Below are 21,679 nucleotides of genomic sequence, written 5' to 3' on the forward strand. Positions count from 1 at the left end.
CCCCCCATGGAATCATTAGACTCCTTTGCTCACGGCTGTGGAGAGAAATATAATTATACAGCTATCAAGAGACTAATACAGGCAGGTGCTAGTCAAAATTAAGTGCACCGCTGTTTTCTTCTGCCCTTATGCAGCTCTTATTTAGAGCACTGCCATGACTATTGCATCATCTTCTTTGGAAACAAAAACCAACTCTGGAAATTTTAGCCGTAGTGTATTCTGACTTCTCCAGGCATACACAAAGGCCAGTGATTATACAGAGTTTGCTTCACTACATACCACAAAAGAATACTTTCTTATAAAAGAAAGAAAGAAGAGTGTTGTGTATGTTTCACAAGATGCAAAAACTTATCTCTGCAGGACTGCATGGCCAAATCACCGTGGAACAGTCTCTGAATTAACCCAGGGTTTCCCCCCATAAAACATGAAAAAATGTTTACCAAGATAACAGAATTCAAGAAAATAAGGACATTTTTGCTAGTTCCTTCACTAATCCAGTTATCTATAATTATATTTGTACAAACTATCCACTTTCAAACCGATCACAGTTCTCAGCTAGCACCATATGGAGTTGAGAGGGAGATGAAAGCAGAATTAATCATTGCTGTCTGCAACAATTTGTAAATGCTCTCTGCACCATTAACTGCAGGCATTTAAATAGGGCTATGCGTCGTTACTGATCGTGTGATAATTCACAAAGAGGTAGTCCTCAACTTACGGTAGTTTAATAACTGCATTTACGATCGCTTGGCAAATGGTTATGCTATCCCCCTTCCCTGCAGTCACATGATTGCATTTCAGGCTTTTGGTAATTCATTTGCGTTTACAAACATATGTCAACTGTCTTATCCTCATGTGATTGCCATTTGCAATTTTCTCTGTTGGCTTCCCCAGAAAGTCAATGGGAAAGCCAGCAGGGAAGGATATGCAGGGTGTGTGTGTGGAGGATTTTAGGTTCATTCCCCCAGTGCACTAAGATATTTCCCCTTCCCTCCATACAGTGAGGGAAAATCCATGCATGCACTGGAGGAACAAATTTCATATCTGGCAAAAAATCCAGCAAATGCCATTGTTCTCATGATCATTTGGAAGGCCTCTTCTCCAAACTGGGGATTTTGGAGAAGGAGCCTTCTGAACCATCTCAAGAATGGGGCCCGCTTGCAGGATGGAGCAAGTGGCCTCAGTAATCAGCAGCTGCAGAATCCAAAAGTAAACGGACCTGGGCATGGTGGGGTAGCGAGAGGGCCTGGGTTTCCCAGCATTATACTTAACAACCTGCAAAGATGCTTAACAATCACAACTGGAAGAGCTAGGACTGCGGTTATTGAATGAAATGACATCTTGCTTAATGACAATTTCATTTAATGATTAAATTTCTGGGGCCAATTGTGGTCCTAAGTGGAAGAATACTTGTACAGCATAGAATCACAGTTTGATACTATGAGAAATGCCCTTGAGGGAACTCACTTGTTTTTCTCTAAACCACTACACTGACAACCATTACATCTGAATCAACAAACTATGTTTGGAACTTTTTCTTCTTAACAGAATTGTAAACCATAACTTGACAGGTTAACCAAGCAATAAAAGTAGAATTAACTGTAGCCATCAAATCATCTTCAATAAATACTCCAAGACATTTTTTGCAACCACACTTTAAAATCATCTAGAGCTGTGATGGCGAACCTACAGCACACGTGCCAGAGGTGACATGCAGAGCCCTCTCTGTGGGCATGTGCTGTCGCCAGCTGCTCTTCTGGTTTCCGGCATCCGCATGCGTGTCAGCCACCTGGTCTTCATGCACGCCGGAACGCCAAAGACCAGCTGGCTGATGCGCACATGCACACCAGCCACTTGGTTCTTGGGTTTCCAGCGCACGCATGCGCACTGGCCAGCTGGTTTCAAGTTTACAGCGCTCTGGTGCACACATGCTCATGTGCACGTGTTCCAGTTTGGGCACTCGGTGCCGAAAAGATTCGCCATCACTAACCTAGAGTCTAGACACACCTACACAGAAATCTCTCTAGTGGGAAAAAATCCCTGCCAGGATATTGTCAAGTTCTCACAACATCTTATCTCACGTTTACTCAAGTTTATTCACTCACTCCCTTGAGCCATTTGGGAAAAGTTTAAACCAGATTTAATCCAAAATCTTTTCCTTTGCACACCAAAGTGGAAAAATGTTCCACTCCCAGAAGATACATACAATTGGTGAGATATCCACAGAATTGCAGAGATCCCTTTTGAATTCAAAAACACGGAGAAATACAGTAATGCCAGAAGAAGAGTATTATAAGGCATAAAAGGGCTCTGAAATATTTTGGGTACAAGAGAAAAAAATGTTTTATTGAGTGCACACATCATCCCTGTGGACAATTCCTTATACTAAATGCATCTTTTCCCAGGATATGCTGTGGCTACAATATGCAACCACATCATCCCTGAAAGACACAAAACTGCTTTAAGGAATTACCATGTGAAAGACCTTGCACACTCTAAAGCAACTTTTTACCCTCTAAATCCAAGTCTCAAGACATCAGATATACATTCATAGGATATTTCTCACCTGTTCCAGGCAGAGTTCGATCTGAACTGCAGAGATTGCCGAGCTGCCAAGAATCGTGGCAAATCACTCAGCACTGGGGAGCTCATGAAACGTGGCCGGGGCTTTCGGAATGAGCCCATCTTCTGAAATTGGAAATCAAAAGCTCAAGCTATGATGGAATCCACATCATCAGTTTAGACGGAAGGGGGTGAGGAAACTGATTTGCATGAGGATATTGAGGTTAACTGGCAGGGAAGATACTTCTGTTTCCTCGGGAATCAGAATTCAACCTGTCAAAAGTGGAAACAACAAAGAAAAATTGAGGTTTGAACATATTATATAAACCAAAGTATATGGCAGACTGGTCGTAATTCAAGCTGACTTGGTTTCTGTTGCACCAAAATAAACTTTCTCTTCCCATCACCACGCCCCACCACTATATTGAGATGGTTTAACTTATTATAATAATTTTTAAAAAATCTCTTTCCTTAAGAGACATTCTGGTTTTTTTAATGTTAATATGCCAGTATTTAAAATGCTTTGGAAAATACAGAATGAAGCCTGGCTTAGAAACCCATGTTTGTAATAAATGTCTAGAAATCAGGACGCATAAAAAAAGAAAAGAATAAGGAAGAGGGATGCTCTATCTACTCTATCTATCTATCTATCTATCTATCTATCTATCTATCTATCTATCTATCTATCTATCTATCTACCAACCTACCTACCTACCTACCTACCTACCTACCTACCTACCTACCTACTTTATCTCTCTCCCTCTCTCTCTCTCTTTCTATCTAAAAAAACAAGCTATGCCATTTATTTTGTTCAGAAGGTTTTATTCATACTGAATGTAGCTACCTCTTAAAAAAATTTTGCATTGCAACCTGCCTAACTCAAGTACAGCAGGCACACTGTCCCATCTACGCACTGACAACACCACCAGGCCTGTTAGGAAGGATCCCACATTATTTAAAGGAGCACTGAGAAAAGCAGGCCTAGGCCTTTCGTTAAGGCCCCTCTGGATCTAATGGAGAATTGCTGAAAATTGTCAAAGGCTTGGAGTTTTTCCCTTACTGTAAAGCAATGTTGCAATCTATTCCTTGTGAAATCACTACATATCAACGAGTAAGGCTGAGGTTGGTAACACTATACCAAGCATTTGGATCATTACCAGTGGAAATTTCCTTTACAGTTTAGACAATGCCACTCCCACTTGCTAGGACTGTCACCCTGCCAAAGGGGATTTGGGTCACCCAAACTGGTTTTGTTTTGGCTTTAAATGTAGTTCTGGGGTCAAAGCTAGACAATGGGAATTTTAGGTCTGTACATTTTTTTAATCATCAGTGGCAGGCAGAGACTTAGAAGGCAGCTTCAAAATTGTCTGTGCTGTCCTAAAAAACAGTATAGTCAAGATCATGGGCTGAAATTTCTGATTCACATCTTAAGCTTATAAGAAGCTTGTTTCGACCACAGTTTCTATCCACTAACCTCACTTTGCAATACATGGATAATAATGCATATTATTTCAAAGTCATGATAATCAAGCATAATAATAATGAATACAATTGGAAGGTTTTACATTTCTACAGAATTTTCATATTGACAAACATGCAATTTATATTCCAGAATCAGGATGAGAATAAGTGCAAATGAAAGAGAATTTAGTGGATCATGATCAACCTGAAATCCATTTCTTCTAAATATGACTAAGTTTGGGTTTAACCCAAAGACTGTCAATGTTTGTTTATTCATGTCAGAAGCATCAAGATTAATATAAAGCATAGTATATGATATAAAACTTAAAATTTAAAATACAAGATTAAAATATATGCAAGTTAAACAGATCTTGCCCAGAAACTAGCAACATTAATTGCATTCTGTTGTGTTCAAAATATTAGTGATTATTAAAAGAGGTTAAATTTCTATTTCATTTATTTTATTTCGATATTTTATATAGTTGCCTATTCGCTCACAGCGACTCTAGGTGGCTTACAGATAATTTAAAAATGTAGAAAAATTAAAATAATAAAAAGTAAAAATAACAAAATAATAAAATGAAAAACCCACCCACCCCCCTCAACAACACACACTCAAATCAATCATTTAATGAGCTCCATCCTACTCTGGCTTCCCCACGTCCACTGGCAAAACCATATCTTCAGAGCCTTCTGAAAGAGTGCTGGAGTGGGGGCCAGTCTATTTTCTAGAGGGATAATGTTCTAGGAGGAGGGAGCCACTATGGAAAAGGCCCTTTTTGTGGGTCCCGCCAGATGTACCACCTTAGGGGACAGGACTTGCAACATTCTTTGCCTCCCGCTCTAGTGGGGGTCAGGTGGATGTGACTGGCAAGAGATGGTCCCTCAAATAACCTAAGACAGTATTGGCGAAACTTTTCGGCACCAAATGCTGAAACAGGAGGGCACATGCGCATGCTTACCAGAAACTGGAAGAGCAGCCGCTCAGTGCGCATACATGCACCAGGAAGATGATCTTTCCAGCACGCGCATGCACACTGGCCACCCGCCAGTTTCTGGCATGCATGCCTGTGCGAAGACCAGATGGCCAGAGCGCATGCACACGCTGGAAACTGGTGCATGCTGGGCAGCTGCTCTTCCAGTCTCCGGTGCTCCCATGCACATGTTGGCCAAAGCACCAGATCCTGTAAGAGCAACAGGCGACAGCTCACATGCCCAGAGAGATGGCTCTGCGTGCCACTTCCAGCACAAGTTCCATAGGTTCGCTATCACAGACCTTTGGGGTTTATATTAGGTAAATTCCTTTTTAAAAACTATCTCACATAGATTTTTCTTCTCTAGAAAAACAGCAAAGATTCTTGAAACAAAAAGGCTAATCCAATAAAGTGTTGGCTCTAATCTGCTTAAATTCTCTTCAATGAATTCTACTTTCATTGGGTAGAAAATGTCCTTCCCTTAGATAGTCAACTTCATCCTGCTAGAAACACATAACTGTATAGCATGTTTAGTACTATAAAAGTAAATAATTGACAAAGAAAAAGGTGCAAGTGTTCCTATAGACTAGTTAAATTACAACTGAAATTTGAAATGAATTCAACGATATCTATTCTAAAGGCAAACTAGGCATCACAGTCTTGGGTTAATTCATGGATAGCCATTCAGCTCTCAAATCTATTTTATGTCCTCCCCAGATCCCTTTCACACATGGTTTCCCACAATTTAGGAAAATTAATTCATAATCCATTAGCAATAATAACATAAGTTACAGCTTTTTATTTTTATTTTAAAAATAAAATCCCTACATTCACTCTCCATCAAAAATGGGGGGGGGAATACAAAAACACACAATTCTGGTTACATCTATACAAGTAACACAACCTTGCTCAACTATGAGTCTCACCATTGTATAAAAATATTAAATGCCACCTCAGCCTCCTTTAATTAAACAGCAATATAGAAGTTGACTGGTCATTGGCATAGCCAATTGCAATCAAATTCTCCCTCAGCAAACCAGTTCAGGAAAAATCTTCCCCGATGATAGGGTTTTCTTTTCTCTATAACTAAGGACTGCAGAAAAAAAAGTCAAGTTTATTTATATGTCATGAAATTATCTTTTACTATATGCAAAAACAAAGGATAAAGATCCTTCAGTACATTCTTTCTAAACTTATTTGTAACAGTTGTAACAATTCCCACAATTTTTACTTACACATAATCCTCTATTTCTGGTTACAAGTTATGCCCAAAATGTCTGTTGCTAAGCCAGATAGTTGTTAAGTAAATCATTGCAGTGGTTAAATTAGTAACATGGTTGTTAAGTGAACCTGACTTCCCCGTTGACTTTGCTTGCTGGAAGGTGGCAAAAAGTGATCATATGGTCCCATCATAACATGCAGCGCATGATACTGCAACCATCATAAATACGAATCAGTTACCAAGCAACTAAATTTTATCACATGACTATGGGGATGCTGCAACAGTGCTAAGTATGAAAAGTGGTCATCAATCACCTTTTCAGGGCCATTGTAACTTTGAATGGTTACTAAATGATGTAAGTCAAGGACTACCTGTATAATTGATAGAATGGTATAAAACAAAGACGAAGAAGAGAAAGAGATGAAGGTGGATTTAAAGATGGGCAAAATCACCATCCATCTTGTAAGCTTCTTACCTAAACATACATCACATTCATACTCATTTCCTCTCAGGCTTTGATTACCTGTTTCTTTTCCTAGACAAATGTGAGTGAAGACCCAGAGAAGCACTATGTCAGCGTTCCAAATTATGATCTCTTCCAGCGCTGACATGAATGACAGAGGGAGAAGCTTTGCTTTAATGCTGAGAAGAACTTTTACATTGTTTCCTGCTCTTTAGTAGATAGAGTTACCTGGGTGATAGAGGGAGGGGGGAATTCCTGTGAAAAGAAAGTGCTTGGGATGAAGAGATGGATCTGCACGATGGCCAATGAGACATTGGGGTTGAGGAACGGAAAGGGAGGGGTTTGGAAGGAGGTGCCAGTTTTGGCTGCACAAAGAGTTCAGGGATGTCGTTCTTTCTATTCTTAAATTAAAAAAAAGATTCATTAGAGACCTTGCGTTTGAGAATGAAGTTTATTTAAGATAGCAGCGAAACCTGACACACTATTTATTTCAGCTTCTTGAAACAGCAACTGCCCAAGTAAGGCTTTCATAGAAAGTCTGGAAAACCAAGTTCAGCCTTCAGGTCAGAGGTTCCCATCTCTAGTAAAAATCATTGTGCAAAAGTATTGATGTTCAAAACAAGGAAATTCCAAATCACTCACAAACCTGTGTTATCCTGAATGCAAGGGAAATACAACTAGAAGGTTCAACTAAGTTCAGAAGAACTGGATGGATGATGAAATTCTTATTTCTTACCCGGAATGCTAGAATTATAAATCACATGGTTTCCTGGGTGGAAGGTTTTAATTTGGGGTGGATAGCCTGGTAGTGGTTTTGATGTTTGTCATTAATAACAGGAAGCCTTTTTTTTTTCACTGATATACACATAGCACTAATCTATGGCCACATTATGATTTTTGTAGTTCTTAGGCACTTTTGCTGTTGTAGATCCTCTTCAGTGAAAACAATAGGATTAAAAATATTTTGCATAATATTCAATACTTTATTTTTTATAGAGAAATAGGGAGCAGTAAATAATATATGCATTTTTGTAATAATAATTAACTCACAACAAGCGATTATGTTTGTCCCAAATCATCAAAGTTACTAAATTTTACTATTCACATTGTGCCTATAGGTCTTTTTGTAGAAGGTAATTGGTTTGTTGTTCTAAGTGTTTGTGTTTCATTGGCAGTTTTTTAATTAAAAAGCATGGGAATAAATTATTTATTAAAAGGCATGAAAATAACGTCTACTTCATTTCCTTCTTTCCAATTTAAAAAGTGAGTAAATATTTTCATGAGCCTTAGGTCTATTGTGCCTAATAAATTAAGTCAGTCATGGTGCTAGATTATATAAAAAAGCTTCAGAAGCAAAACATATAATTTACATCTGATCATCAGTAAATCAGAAAACAAACTGTCAAATAACATACTTTTCACTGCTATTTTTCAGATAGCTCATTTCCTTACATTTGGAACAGGTATAAACCAGTCACTGAAAAATGGACATTTTTACTTAAACCAAACAGCTGGTTTTTGAATAATTTATAAAAATCTAGAAATTACACTTTCTTCTCCTTAAAGAATGTCTTCTTTACACTGTCATTACAACTAAACTAAAGCAACAACTAGTTTATTCAGTAAACTGTTAAATGTTAAATCAGATTGACTGTAACTGTAATTTACAAAGATAAAATAAACATATATTTTATTACAGCTAACCATATGTATGTAGAGCATGCTGCCTAACAGTGCAATTATCTCCAAGGTAAGAAACCCAAAGGGGTAGAATTATAAAATGAAAACTAAATTGAAGATTAGAGGCAGAACTAAATCAAATTTCACAGAGCTTTACAACATTTGCTGCAGAGACAAGGAATTTCCCAAGGCCAGATGCTGAGAAAGGAAAGCAATCTTTTTTTTTTCCTGGCACATCGTTTCCTATCTAATCCTGATAAGAAATTCTCCTTCTCTTACAAATTACCAAGACTTTATTACCTACATTTCAAATTTAGAATAGTGTCACTGTGCTAGTTAATCTCAGATGTAATCTGGATTAAGACACCAAGAAACTGCCCCTGTTAGATCTGATAGCTGGGATCCCGGCTGAGAGTCAGCAGTTACAACCTATATTATCAGCAGAGATATAGAGATAAAGGGTTCATAGCAACCAAAGAAATATTAGTTTCCCTCGCACAGCAAATTTGTTTTCCAGTATCATCTGAAAATATACCAATGAAACATGCTTGCAATATTGCAATATAATTTGGTATGATAAAGAGGGAGGGAAGTCACTATAAATTTAAAGGTTCTTGGCCATTCTTAATGGAAAGCAGAGTCATGTTTCAAATGTTGCTCAAATATATAAACTTTTAACATATTTAATAAAGCCAAGTATTTGCCATTTCAGAAATTTACAACACTAACAATGCAGCAACACTAACAATGTTCAAATAATGCAGTCAGGCCCAGTCAGGCCTTGGATGAGACACATCCAAGAAAACTCAGGGTCCATAAATAAGGCTGGGAAGTTCAAAAAAAAAAAATCATAAAAAAGGCAATGAAGCACTTCCATCCATCAAGTGTTTTCAACCTTTAAAAAACCATAGATGAAATCCTTTAGTAGAAGGATGGTTCTGTAATATGGCTGATCAGTGGTGCCCATAGGACCTCAAGCTTTCCTCAGAAAGGTAAAAGAGTTGCAACATCACGCACTGCAAGCTCCTCCTTGTTCATGCATGCAAGTTACAACAGGTTTAGGAAAGGGGCGTTGGTCCTACCTGATACGCTCCTTCTCGTTGAGTGGAGACAGCAGCCAGTGTGGGTACCACTCATCCAATCAGATTGAAGGACTGAGCCAGCCAATAATTTCAAGTCCCGCCCCTGTTGCCGGGCAGACCCAGCTTTGGCGAAGACTCGTAAGACTGACTCGGCGTGTGGGCACAGAAGGCAGCAAGCCACCAGGTAAGTAAAGAGAGAAAAAAGGACAGACAAAAGACACAGCCGGATAAGGGAGGGTCTGGCTGCTGTCTCCACTCAACGAGAAGGAGCGTATCAGGTAGGACCAACGCCCCTTCTCCATTGAGAGTGGAGACAGCAGCCAGTGTGGGACATACCCCAGTTCACTGTCCCAAGTTTAGGGTGGGAACCGGCTGGTCAGCAACAACCGTCTCCCCGGCAACGACACGCTGAAGCACCCGTCGTCCGAAAGCCGCCTCCGCCGATGCAAATTGGTCCAATCGATAATGACGTATGAAGGGAACCGGCGAAGTCCACGTGGCCGCCCTGCAGATCTCGAACAAAGGCGCCTGCGTCACCCATGCAGCAGTCGTAGCAGCGCTACGGGTGGAATGAGCGGTCACTCGAGCTGGACGCGGAAGGGAACGAAGGTCGTAAGCCGAGGCGATGGTATGCCGAATCCAACGACCGACAACAGATGAGGAGACCTTGCACCCTTGGGAAACGGGCAGAAATGAGACAAACAGCGACTCCGAACGACGGAAAACAGATGTCCTCTTAATGTAGATCCGCAAAGCCCGCCGTACGTCGAGCGAGTGCCATCTGCGCTCCCGGGGATGAGCAGGATGCGGGCAGAAATTAGGCAGAATGATTTCCTGCGATCGGTGGAAAACTGAATTGATTTTTGGGACGAAGGTAGGGTCCAAGCGGAGTACTACACGGTCCGAATGAAAGACACAAAGGTCAGAACGGATAGACAATGCTGCTATCTCTGATATACGACGGGCCGACGTTATCGCCACAAGAAAGGCCACCTTGCAGGTGAGTAGACGGAGACTAGTAGTTCGCAAGGGTTCATACGGAGGTCCCGTAAGCGACTCCAATACTAAGGGGAGATCCCAGGTCGGATATCTGTGTAATACAGGAGGACACAAATTCGTAGCTCCTCGAAGAAAACGCCGGATTAGGCGATGTTGCGACAATGATGGCAGAGATCCGCAGACCAGGACCGAAGACAGCGCGGCCACATGCCTGCGTAACGTATTGGAAGAGAGGCCTTGAGCCAGACCCTGCTGCAGAAAGCATAAAATGTCCACAATGGATGGCTAAAGAGCAGAAACGCCAGACTCTGAACACCAGGAACAGAAGGCACGCCAAGTGGCAGAATAAATCCGATCCGTAGAAGGGCGGCGCGAGGCCTGCAATGTCTGAATAACGTCTGGCGGAATATGTACTGCAGTCAAAGTGCTCCGCTCAACCGCCAAACGGTCAGGCTGAGCCAGGCCAGGTCCGGGTGCAACAGAGCGCCCTGGGACAGAACGTCGTCCTCGAGGGGGATGCGCCACGATGGGGCCACCGAGAGGGACACAAGGTCCGCATACCAGGGTCTCTGGGGCCAATGAGGTGCTACAAGGACCACTTCCGCCCGCTCGTATAAGATCTTGCGAACAACCCTGGGTAGGAGTGAGGTCGGGGGAAAAGCGTAGAGAAGACCCGCCGGCCATGGAATCCGAAGAGCGTCGACGCCCGCAGCCCGAGGATCTGGGAACCGGGCAAAGAACCGTGGCAGATGAGCATTCGCGCTTGTTGCGAAGAGGTTGATGATCGGCATGCCGAACCGACGCGACAGCTCCTGAAAGATCCGTGGATGGAGGCGCCACTCCGCGTTGTCCACTCGACGACGACTCAGCCAGTCCGCTTGAGAGTTGTCCACTCCGGAAATATGCTCTGCCCGGAGGGAGCAAAGGTGCCGCTCTGCCCAGAATCCCAGTCGCAGGGCTAACAGGAGAAGCGACCTCGACCTGGTCCCCCCCAGCTTGTTCAGGTGCGCTTTCACTGCAACATTGTCCGTCAGAACGAGGACGTGGGAGTTGGAGACCAGATTCCGGAAGGCCCTGAGAGCCAGGAAGATCGCCTGTAGTTCTAGCCAGTTGATCGGGCGGCGGGACTCTGCCGGACTCCAAGTGCCCTGAGCCAACTGACCTTGACAATGGGCCCCCCAGCCGAGGAGGCTGGCATCTGTAGTTACTACCACCCGCTGAGGTTCCAGGAAGAATGACCCCGCAGCCAGGGCAGGGGAGCGCCACCACCGCAGGGATCGGCGAACAGCAGGAGGGACCGGAACCGGCCTGGATGAAGTGCCTCTGCCCGCCTTCTGCAACGGCAAGAGAAACCATTGAAGTTCCCGTGCGTGCAGTTGTGCCCAAGGAACTATGGAGATGGCCGAGATCATCTTGCCTAACAGTTGGGAGAGGACAAGAGGGGAAACGGCCCTACAAGCTTCCGCCTTGGAAATTAACTGACGAATACTCGCCTGCCTATCGGGGGACAGGAACACCTTACCCTGAACAGTGTCGATAAGGGCCCCCAAATGGAGCAAACTGGTGGACGGGGAGAGGTGACTCTTATCCAAATTAACCGAGAAACCATGGGCCGCCAAAGTCTCTACAGTGAGGCGAACATCCGAAACTGCCTGAGCGACAGAGGGGGACAACAGGAGAATATCATCGAGGTAGCATAAAAGCCTAACAGAACGGATACGAAGAGAGGCCGCAAGAGCGGCCAATACCTTCGTAAAAGTACGGGGGGCAGAGGAAAGACCAAAGGGTAACGCCCTATATTGATAATGGACCCCACCGTAACAAAACCTTAAAAAACGCCTATGGGAAGGGAGGATAGGGATGTGCAAATAAGCCTCCGTAAGGTCTATGGAAGAGAGGAGATCGCCCCTCCGAACACCGGCTAAAATAGTCTGCAATGATTGCATTTTAAATTTACGGTACACCACGTACCTATTTAAACGTTTCAGGTCCAGAATAGGGCGCCACCCCCCCGAAGACTTGGGAACCAGGAAAACCCGGGAATAGAAACCCTGACGCTCCTGGCCCACAGGGACAGGTTGAATAGCTCTAATGGCCAGGAGATGCCGAACTGCTGCGTCCATAAGGGACTTTCTCTCCGAATTACGAGAAATCGGGCAGCAGACAAAGGAGTCAGGGGGGGTGGAGACAAATTCGATAGCTAGACCAGAACGAAGAGTGGCTAGGACCCACTGATCAGAGATGGACCGTTCCCAGGCAGCCACGAAGATGGCCAATCTGCCGCCAATGGGAGGATCAGCAATGAAATTAGCACCGGCGACGGATGAAACGACCTCCTCCCCCTCGAAAGGGCCATTTAGACCCGAACGATCTGCCCCGGAATCCTCTATCTTGTGAGCCCCGATGCCTACCAAAATGTGTGTACGGCCGGGGCGAGGGAAAGGAGGAGGAAGAGGGCCCTCCAACATCATTACCTCGAAGGTGGGGTCGAGGGGGATACGGAGAGAAACGGGAATCCCCCCTGCGGAAAGCCGCCGCCAAAACCTTCCGTTTGTCCCTGGTTTCGGTCAAAAAAGGATCTAAAGCTTCCCCAAACAAACGGGACCCCCCAAATGGGACTGATGCAAGCTTCCACTTATGCCTTGCATCCGCCTGCCAATGTCGGAGCCAGGTCAAACGGCGAGCCGTCACAGCAGAGGCTAATGATTTTGCAGCAAAGCGAGCCGCGCCGAGTGTCGAGTCCGCTGAGAACTGAACCGCTGCTACAATCTTATTGAGGTCATGCTTAATACGAGCATCCTCCGGCGACAATTTCTCTTGTAACTGGCGGAGCCACAACAACGTGGTGCGGTTAAAGAAAGACGCCGTGGAAGCCGCTTTGATGGCCCAGGCCGCCCCCAGATGAGCTCTTTGGAGGACCATATCAGCACGGCATTCATCAGGTCGTAAGTTCTCAGCAGGATCGCCCGGAACAGTGGCCGAAGACAGAAGAGCGGCGATAGGAGCATCAATTGATGGAAGCTGCAGAAGAGTGTCCAGTTCAGATGCGACATGGAAATTCGTACGGTCAGATGAAGACGGGAGAGGGGCTGACCCCAGCGAAGCCCACTGCCGTTTCACGACATCCAGGAAAAGAGGAGGCGTGGGAATGGTTGTAATCGGTTTGGCCGGTTCAGCGAACATCGGATCCAAAGTCCCAGGAGGTACAGAAACAGAAGGTTGGGAAGCTGGAGAGGAAAGTTGGGCCATATTGACGGCTTTAAACAGAAGAGACCGGAACAAGGCCTGTGGAAAAAGGGCAGTAGTTGTCGGCTGATCAGGCGGCAGATTCTCGTCGTCTGACAGACCAGAGTCACTATCGCCTACGTCCGACAGAGAGGAGCAGTGACTAGCTTGGGAACAAGAAGGAGAGTGGAGCGCTCTGGAAGGAGCGAGACCAGCAGAATGAGGCTGTTCCGGTGAGGCGGACCGAACAGAGCCGGCTAAGCTGGAGGGACGAAGACCCGCTGCCAATGTCTTTTGCACCGCCGCTTCAATCATCTTCTGCAATTGGTCGGAAGGAAGAGGGGGATTTACCGCCTCCGGAGGAGGGACCGGAACCAAGGGAACCGCAGAGGAGGCTAAAGGAGGTGGAATATCAGGAACACCCTCGTCCGGGAGCGGAGCATCGACAAGGTCCCCTGGAGCAGGGCCCCATAAATTTGAAGTGGAGATAGTGACAGGGCAGTCCCTGAGAGACAGCTGGTCCGGGGTCACCGGTCGAGGACCTTGTAGCGAAGCAGAGGCCGCAGAAGCCTGAAGGTCAGAGTTCGCTTTTGCACAAAGTTGAGTGAGGACTCTGTCCCTGCGTTTTTCTACTTTGTCCTGCGCGCTGCTATGCTTCCTGCTCTTGTGATGGGCATGAGAGGATGGGGCAACTTGTGACTGTGCCGGATCATGAAGCGAGACAGATTCCTCCTCCGATTGCCTCTGACAAGCAGAGCTGTTTTTACGACCATGTTTGGATTTGGTCAATGACTTCGGCATAATGACGGATTCCAAGACAGACGAGGCAGTCACAAGATAAGGACCGGTTGGGGAGCGCGGCAACTCCACTAATTGTAAGCCCTGTATACACGTTCCAAGGGGGGGAAAGGGCAGGGGAGCGCAGTCACTCCACAAAATGGCCGCTGCAATTAGGGAGGCAGCAATGGAGGCTGGCAAGAGCAGCGGGTATATAATCAAGTCCAATAGCCAGAGGAAGGGGGGCGCTAAGCTCCACAAACACCCGCACAGCCAGCCCAGTCAATTGCAGTTCAAATGGTTGCCCCTGAATATGCCAACAGCTTCCAGAAAATGCCAGCAGCTTAGAACTGTCGCTGGGGGGGGGGGGGCGGAAGCCCCACCTCAAAGATCCCAATAATCAAATAGTCAGGAAGCCGCCCATGCGTTGTAGCAGCAAGGTATGCAAGGAAGAGATCTGTAGCCTCTGCTTAGCTGCTCGTCAGTCGAAAAAACGCCCCTAATTAGCTCAGCTGTTCGTCGGAGCAGCGAAAATAGCGCTGCAGCAAAGTCGGGTCCAAACAGGAGAGAAGCACTCCGGAGCAATGAGGGCAGCAAATTCAGCCTCCAGGGAAAGTGGGCGAGGGAGGCCAGCAGTCTAAAGTCCCAATCGCAGGCAGAAAAGTTCTCTTAAGGCTGGGAGGTTCAGAAACGGAGCGGAGGGCGACAAAATGGCCGCCGCCACAGAAACGGCGCGAAAAACGGCCGCTACGAAGGATACAAGCCCCTGGGCAAAGCGATCTAGGAAGGAAGGGCCAGATCCTGAAACGAAGGTCTGCCAAGCCTGGCAGGAACGTCCAGGAAGCCCCCCAGGGGTCCCCAAAGGGACAAAACAAAAAAACCTTCACACCAGGGAATTAAAAGTTCTCAAGGAAACCAAAGGGAAAAAAACTCACGAAATCCAAGGCAACCAAGTCCATAGGGAGAAGCAGAGAAACGTCATAAAACAGTCCAGATCCAAAAAACACCAATATTTCCACAAAGGGACAGATATTTAGAAGAAAGCAGTCAGAGCTATAGACCCACACGCCAGTCCAACTGAAGGACTGAGCCAAAGCTGGGTCTGCCCGGCAACAGGGGCGGGACTTGAAATTATTGGCTGGCTCAGTCCTTCAATCTGATTGGATGAGTGGTACCCACACTGGCTGCTGTCTCCACTCTCAATGGAGAAGTAGTGGGCATACATTGCAACATTGCTTTTGTCAGTATGTCTGGGGATTCCTCTGCTACCGACTAAAAATACTAGAACAACTTTGCAAATAAAGGCTTGAGAAGTATTGGCCTAAAAATAGTTCTAGAAAAATATGATCCTCAATATTTTAATGATACGCCTGAACCTTATTATTTTTATCAAGATTTCATTAATTCAGGCTTCAAATGGTAAAGAATTAATCCCTATTATGTCAATGTAATTTACTTATGAGAGGCTGAGTATATATTGTAAATCCTCTTCTCATTTTTAAGCACTTTTCTTTTAATCTTCTGGCCACCTGCTATTGATTTTTAATGAGCTAGGTGATTATTTCACTTTTCTTCTGCCTTTGGATTGTCCTTCTGCCAAATAATATTCAAAAAGGTTTGAAAGGTATTAGAAGCCAATTTAAAAAAAGAATACTAAAAAAAACCCAGTCAACACTGTAGGTTGTAAAATTAAAGATAGATTCTTTCTATCCATTTAGCAGTCAAGAAGCTCCAACCTGCTGCTTGCTTCCTTTTCAAATCTAGTCCATCTTTTACTTCTTATATGATTACAAAAATTCTTGTTTATAGGTACAGATGATAATTTCCAGTCTCCAGTTACATGATGATAAACATGTAAATTTTAAAAAATGCATACTTTTTTATGTGACTTCAAGGAGCAAATATGAGAAGATTTAAATATTTATTGTCAGTCATTGTTCATCAGCCCTCCCAGGTAAGCCTGACAAGAAACATGACCAAGTGAGCTAAGTCTACGGTGCTTTATTATAAGGCTATTTAACAGAATGTTGCAAATCTGAAAGAATCCTGCCACAACTTTTAACAGACTGATCAATTAATGCAAGTCTTTGCTAAATTTCTTCCCTCTGATCTAATTGTTTCCCAGGCAGCATATTTTCTCCTTGTCCCTCAAGGTCATTCCCACATACCATTACACTTCTATACATCACTATGTACATGAAGTCATTTCCATCTGTTCCAAGAATAATGTGCATATTGCCAAGCTTTGTTTTTATTTTCTCCTCCTGCACAAGGATATTTCTGGTCAAATTCTCTAGCTACAAAAAAAGAAAGCAAAAGAGCAAAGAGATCTGTATTGAGCATTATACTCACCCACTGAATTCTGGAAAAAACTCAAAATGACTGTACTATAGTTTACATAGAATTGAACTAGCTTACTTTGTAGATGACCGCTACTTGAGAAATAGAATGGTATGTTTTTGGAATGAGTTTCATCATCTCTATATATTTTTTTTTAAAAAGGCACAACTGTTCTGACCTAGGCTTCCTCAGTCAGTAAAACACATGAGTAGTCCCAAAAACCTGTTTTATTTTAACAGCTGTGAATTCTGTTCATTCACAGATGAGTCCCAAATAGTTTTAAAGAGTCCTTCGGGATAAGGCTGATAATCACCCACCTTTATCTTCCTTGACATGCTGCCAAAGACCTAATTGGCAAAGCCACACAGAGTCCAGAATCAAACAGAGCTTCAGACTTTAAACTGCACAGAATTAACAACATTTCTTCCTACAAAGGCCCACTTGCCTTAGCTCCTCTTTTAAGTCTTATGGGAGGGGCCAATCATCTCCAAGCCCTACTCCCGAGTCGTCTGTTTTGTTTTAACTGTTCTTGCCTTCTGGCAGCTATGCGCATGCGCACACTGGGAATAGGCTTCCCCCATTCCTTTGCCTCGCTGAAGTCCGACTCTGGAGGCTCCTGAGGCAGCACATCCCTCCCAGGAGGCCCTTTCTCTGCCTCCGATCAGAGCCCTCATCCGAGCCTTCCCCAGACTCCAGGACTGGCCCATATTCCTCCCCAGCCTCCTCACTGTCCGACTCTGCTGCCAGCTCCGCAGGCTGCTGGTGGACCACAACAACAACCTGATTTTTATGCCTATATAGCAGGGGTGGGTTCTACTTATCTTTACTACCGGTTCGCAACAGGGCTGTGCGCTTAGCCACTGCTTATTTGGCTTAGCCACTGCTTATACATCAGGGTTCACTCACTATTTAGTACTGAGAGAACCTATGCAGTTTCAGATTAATAATCACAGCTAAACCTTGTCTTACTGCATAGTACAAATGAACCTTGCTAAATAACAATTTGTAATATGACATGCTTTAGAGCAGGACTGTCAAACTCGCAGCCTGCAGGCCGGATGCATCACACGCTGGCCATGCCCACACCCATTTTAGTAAAGGGAAAAAAAGTCCTGTTATGTCACATGATTCCACCGTGACAACGCGATTTTGACACCCCTACTTTTTTCTAATTTTCCAGCAAACCTTTCTTCAAAACATGTCTTGAATTATCTTCCTTCTTAACATGTTCCTTTTTTTAACATTTTCTTAAAATCTTTAACATTTTAAATGTTATTTTAACTAAACAGGGTGCACTGGTAAATTGTAGGGTTCTAATCCAAACTCTTAAAACACAACACTAAGTATTGTTACAGTATACCCAACAGAAAATGCTTCCCAAAATTGTTTCTTCCAATTTGCTGTTTTCTATGTGTGTTGAGCTACCATCATCCCTCATTGCTCATGCCTTTAAACGTAACTTGGATAACTGCAACTAATTAAAAAAAAAAAAAAGCAGCTGCTAAAGTGGTCACTAAGTATTCCTACATCAATTACTTTATCTGGAGTAGCCAAAAGCTACATAATTTTTTTAATGTTTAATATCTTTACTTTTCTTAACCAACAATCTTTAATTTTACAAGAAAATAAAACTAAAAATACAAACTGAAGTTACAAAAAAAATATATATTTTATACTTATCAGTATAAGTCACTGGTTTACCAATGAATTGAACACTATTAGCAAAATAAGATTGTGAGATACCACAAAATCTCCACCATAATGACATCCTTTGATTTAGAAAATATTGCCTTTTCCAAAACAGATAAATCACACATTTCCAGCAAACATTCTTTGACATCTGGAATAATATCACTTTTCAAATTTAATACAATAATTGATACAATTACAATTCCTTATAAAAAGTCAAATTCCAAAACTTTGGTATAAAATTCAACATTACATTCACATTTTTAACATTTAAAAGATTTTGCCATTAATCTACAAATATACATTAATACACAATCCCAAAGAGTCATTAAATAATCACATGACCATATAATGTGATCAATGAGACTTCAATTATTTTACACTCCCAACATTAAAAATATCTGATGTCTACTGTTTCAAATATATTATTTGGGGAGTCCAATATAGCCTAAATATGATTTTTGATTAATTAACTTCAGTAATTTCAATGCATGTAGAAGGCAACCATATGGGAAAGGCTGCCCTGGAGACTATACCTACAGTAATTGCCTAAATAATTATCATTTTCAAAACTAGATATATTACCTCTTAGTAGATTTTAGTTATTAATCCACAGTGTATTTATGGTATCTCCTATCCTACAAAACATATATTCAATGTACTTCTTTATGTAGACATCCCACTGAGTTCAATGTGTCTCATTCTGGATAAGTAGATACAAGATTGCAACCTCCAGTTCAAAGGGAAAATTCAAACCTCTAACTTTATTTTGAAAACATTTACTGCTGCTAAAATAACCTAATTTTTTAAAGAGAAGTTGAATGTAAAAAGGTTTTTTCATCTTTCATATTAAGATAGAAACTTTTTTTAAAAAAAGATTAACTTTTTAAAAAAGTCAGTCACACAAAAATGCCCTGAATCAAGATATTCTCAACACTAACCTTTAAAGTAATGGAAATGCTGCTCCCTTCTTTCGTGGTATACTGAGAAGCCAACTTCTGCCCTTTAAGGAATCTGAGCCAATTGTGGCAAGACACTCAGTTGCAAGAGGGAAGAGGCAGAGGGACGAAGCTCCTCCCACTTCAGTAACCCATCAGAAGCAGGATGCCTGCTAGCAGCCACAAGGAGAAGAACGTTTCAATTGGCTGAACTTCCAAACAAGGAAAATGCTACAAGAGGCGCCCATAAACTCAGCATTCTGTAACTCTGGATAGGTTTATGATATTCAAGGAATAAATTATATCAACAGAAAAGGAAGTTGCATTGGAAAGGGCAAAAGCCAAACTCAACAATCATTGTTTGAACGCAAATGGGTTTCTTCCCTCCCACAGGTGAGGCAACCAGGTTTTTCCATCACATCTTTGTACAGCAAGGAGTTTCACCTGTTCAAGTGTATAAAAGGTGCACTCAAAGATAACTAAGGAAATCTGGTCTCTGCTGCTGTTAATCAGGGCATTCTATTAGCAAGTTCATAGAGTGGAAGTTCTGAGAGTGTTGTTTGAGGTCATCTAATCCAACCCCCTGCTCAAGCAGGAGACCCTATACCATTTCAAACAAATGGTGGTCCAATCTCTTCTTAAAAATGTCCAGCAATGAACCATTCACAACTTCTGAAAGCAAGCCGTTCCACTGGTTAATTATTCTGTCAGGAAATTTCTCCTTAGATCTGGGTTACTTCTCTTCTTGATTAGTTTCCATCGATTGCTTGTCTTGCCTTTTTTGCTTTGGAAAAGTGGTTGACCCCCTCAACTTTGTAGCAGGCCCTCAGATATTGAAATATCATGTCACCCTTAGTCATTTTTTTCATTAAACTTAGACATACCCAATTCCTGCAACCATTCTTCGTGGTTTAGCTTCTAGCCCCCTAATCATCTTTGTTTGTCTTCTCTGCACTCTTTCCAGAATATTTAAGTGATTGTCCACTAGGACTCCAAGATTCCTCTATACAAGGATGTCAAACTGTAGGTCCACGGGACGGATACGTCATATGCAGGCCATGCCCACCCCGGCTCCGCAAAGGGGGAAAAGATTGCAATATGTCATGTGTCGGCAATGTGACGCCGCAAGTTTGACACCTCTGCTCTAGCACGTTTCATCTCAGCTAAATTTTAATTATTCTCTACCTTTACATTTGGTTTTTTATTTTATTTAGTGTAAAACCTTACTTTTCTCTCCATTGAATTTCATGTTGTTAGATAGGGCCCAATGTTAAGTTTGTTGAGATCCTTCTGGGGTCTTGGCTATTCCTGCCCCCTTGGTGTCTTTGCTTTATACTGACATGGGCAGGCAGAAATCGAGGCAGAATAGTTAACAGTAACAATGCCTTTTAATTATTACTTCAAAACAATAACGTGAACAGCTAACTGCGTGAACAGTGCGAGCGAGCAAGCTCTCATAAGCTGACAGCTCTTATATACCCGAGCTGTCAGTGTCTAACCCAATCAGCGCCCTCTTACTTCCTGCCAAGTTAGCGCCCTCTTCTGGCGGCTGCGATTACGCATGCGCCGACTGTCAGGACATAACAGTCTTCAAATTTAAAGAGTTCTCCTCCTATTCCCTCATCCAAATCATTTATGAAGATCCTATCAGCAACACGAAGTATGGTCTGATATTTATATCTGGAACTATGGAAATTTAGTCTAAAACTTTCTGAAAGTTTGTGGAAGACTTATGGGATGCTGGCAGGTAAAATCCTTGTAAGTATCATCTCCAGTATTTTGGCTGGCTTTCATCATATTTTTTTAGGCAGGGATCAAGTTGCTATCATTCAAATCATTATTCTAAAACACGGGTATCAAACTCACCGCGTCACATTGTCACCACGTGATGTATCGTGACTTTTTCTCTTTCACTGAGCTGGGGTGGGCGTGGCCTGGGCATGACGCATCTGGCCCAACTGACTCTCCTTCCTGTATAATAAAAAAACACAGCTATTAGCCAATCAGAGCTCATCTTTCAGCAAGTATGGACAGCTTTGTCCTACTGCTCATAGGACAACCTCTCCCCCCTCCCCACTTTCACAATTTTAATATTTGAAGATTCCAGCTGTCTGTTGGGATCTTTTTTTGAAGCAATATCACTTTCTTGCCACAAGAAGATAACTGGAATTGTGGGAAAAGGCGAGACAAGTGTTCCCTCATATGGTTCTGCAAACTATCCCATGAAAGACAATGTGGGGATTCACTTCTGTAAAGGCACTTGTTGC

The 21,679-nt window shown here is 43.0% G+C and overlaps 1 protein-coding gene across 11 annotated transcripts in view; it reads right to left on the reverse strand.

Moving 5' to 3' along the window:
* PRR5L (proline rich 5 like) overlaps positions 1 to 21,679 on the reverse strand; it is a 71,889-nt gene that overhangs the window by 40,769 nt on the left and 9,441 nt on the right. For 4 of the 11 annotated variants that reach the window (XM_087877096.1, XM_087877097.1, XM_034417386.3 and 1 more), the window contains one exon: positions 2,567 to 2,835. In XM_087877096.1, coding sequence (XP_087733222.1) covers positions 2,567 to 2,685 — 119 coding nt within the window. In that variant the 5' untranslated portion in view covers positions 2,686 to 2,835. Of the gene's footprint in view, positions 1 to 2,566; positions 2,836 to 5,923; positions 6,091 to 19,415; positions 19,586 to 21,278; positions 21,384 to 21,679 lie in introns of those variants that run through there. The other 7 variants (XM_087877073.1, XM_034417380.3, XM_034417383.3 and 4 more) reach the window with 4 other exon arrangements.

This window comes from Pantherophis guttatus, chromosome 1, assembly GCF_059756535.1.
Source record: "Pantherophis guttatus breed Tessera chromosome 1, ASM5975653v1, whole genome shotgun sequence".
Taxonomy (NCBI): domain Eukaryota; kingdom Metazoa; phylum Chordata; class Lepidosauria; order Squamata; family Colubridae; genus Pantherophis; species Pantherophis guttatus.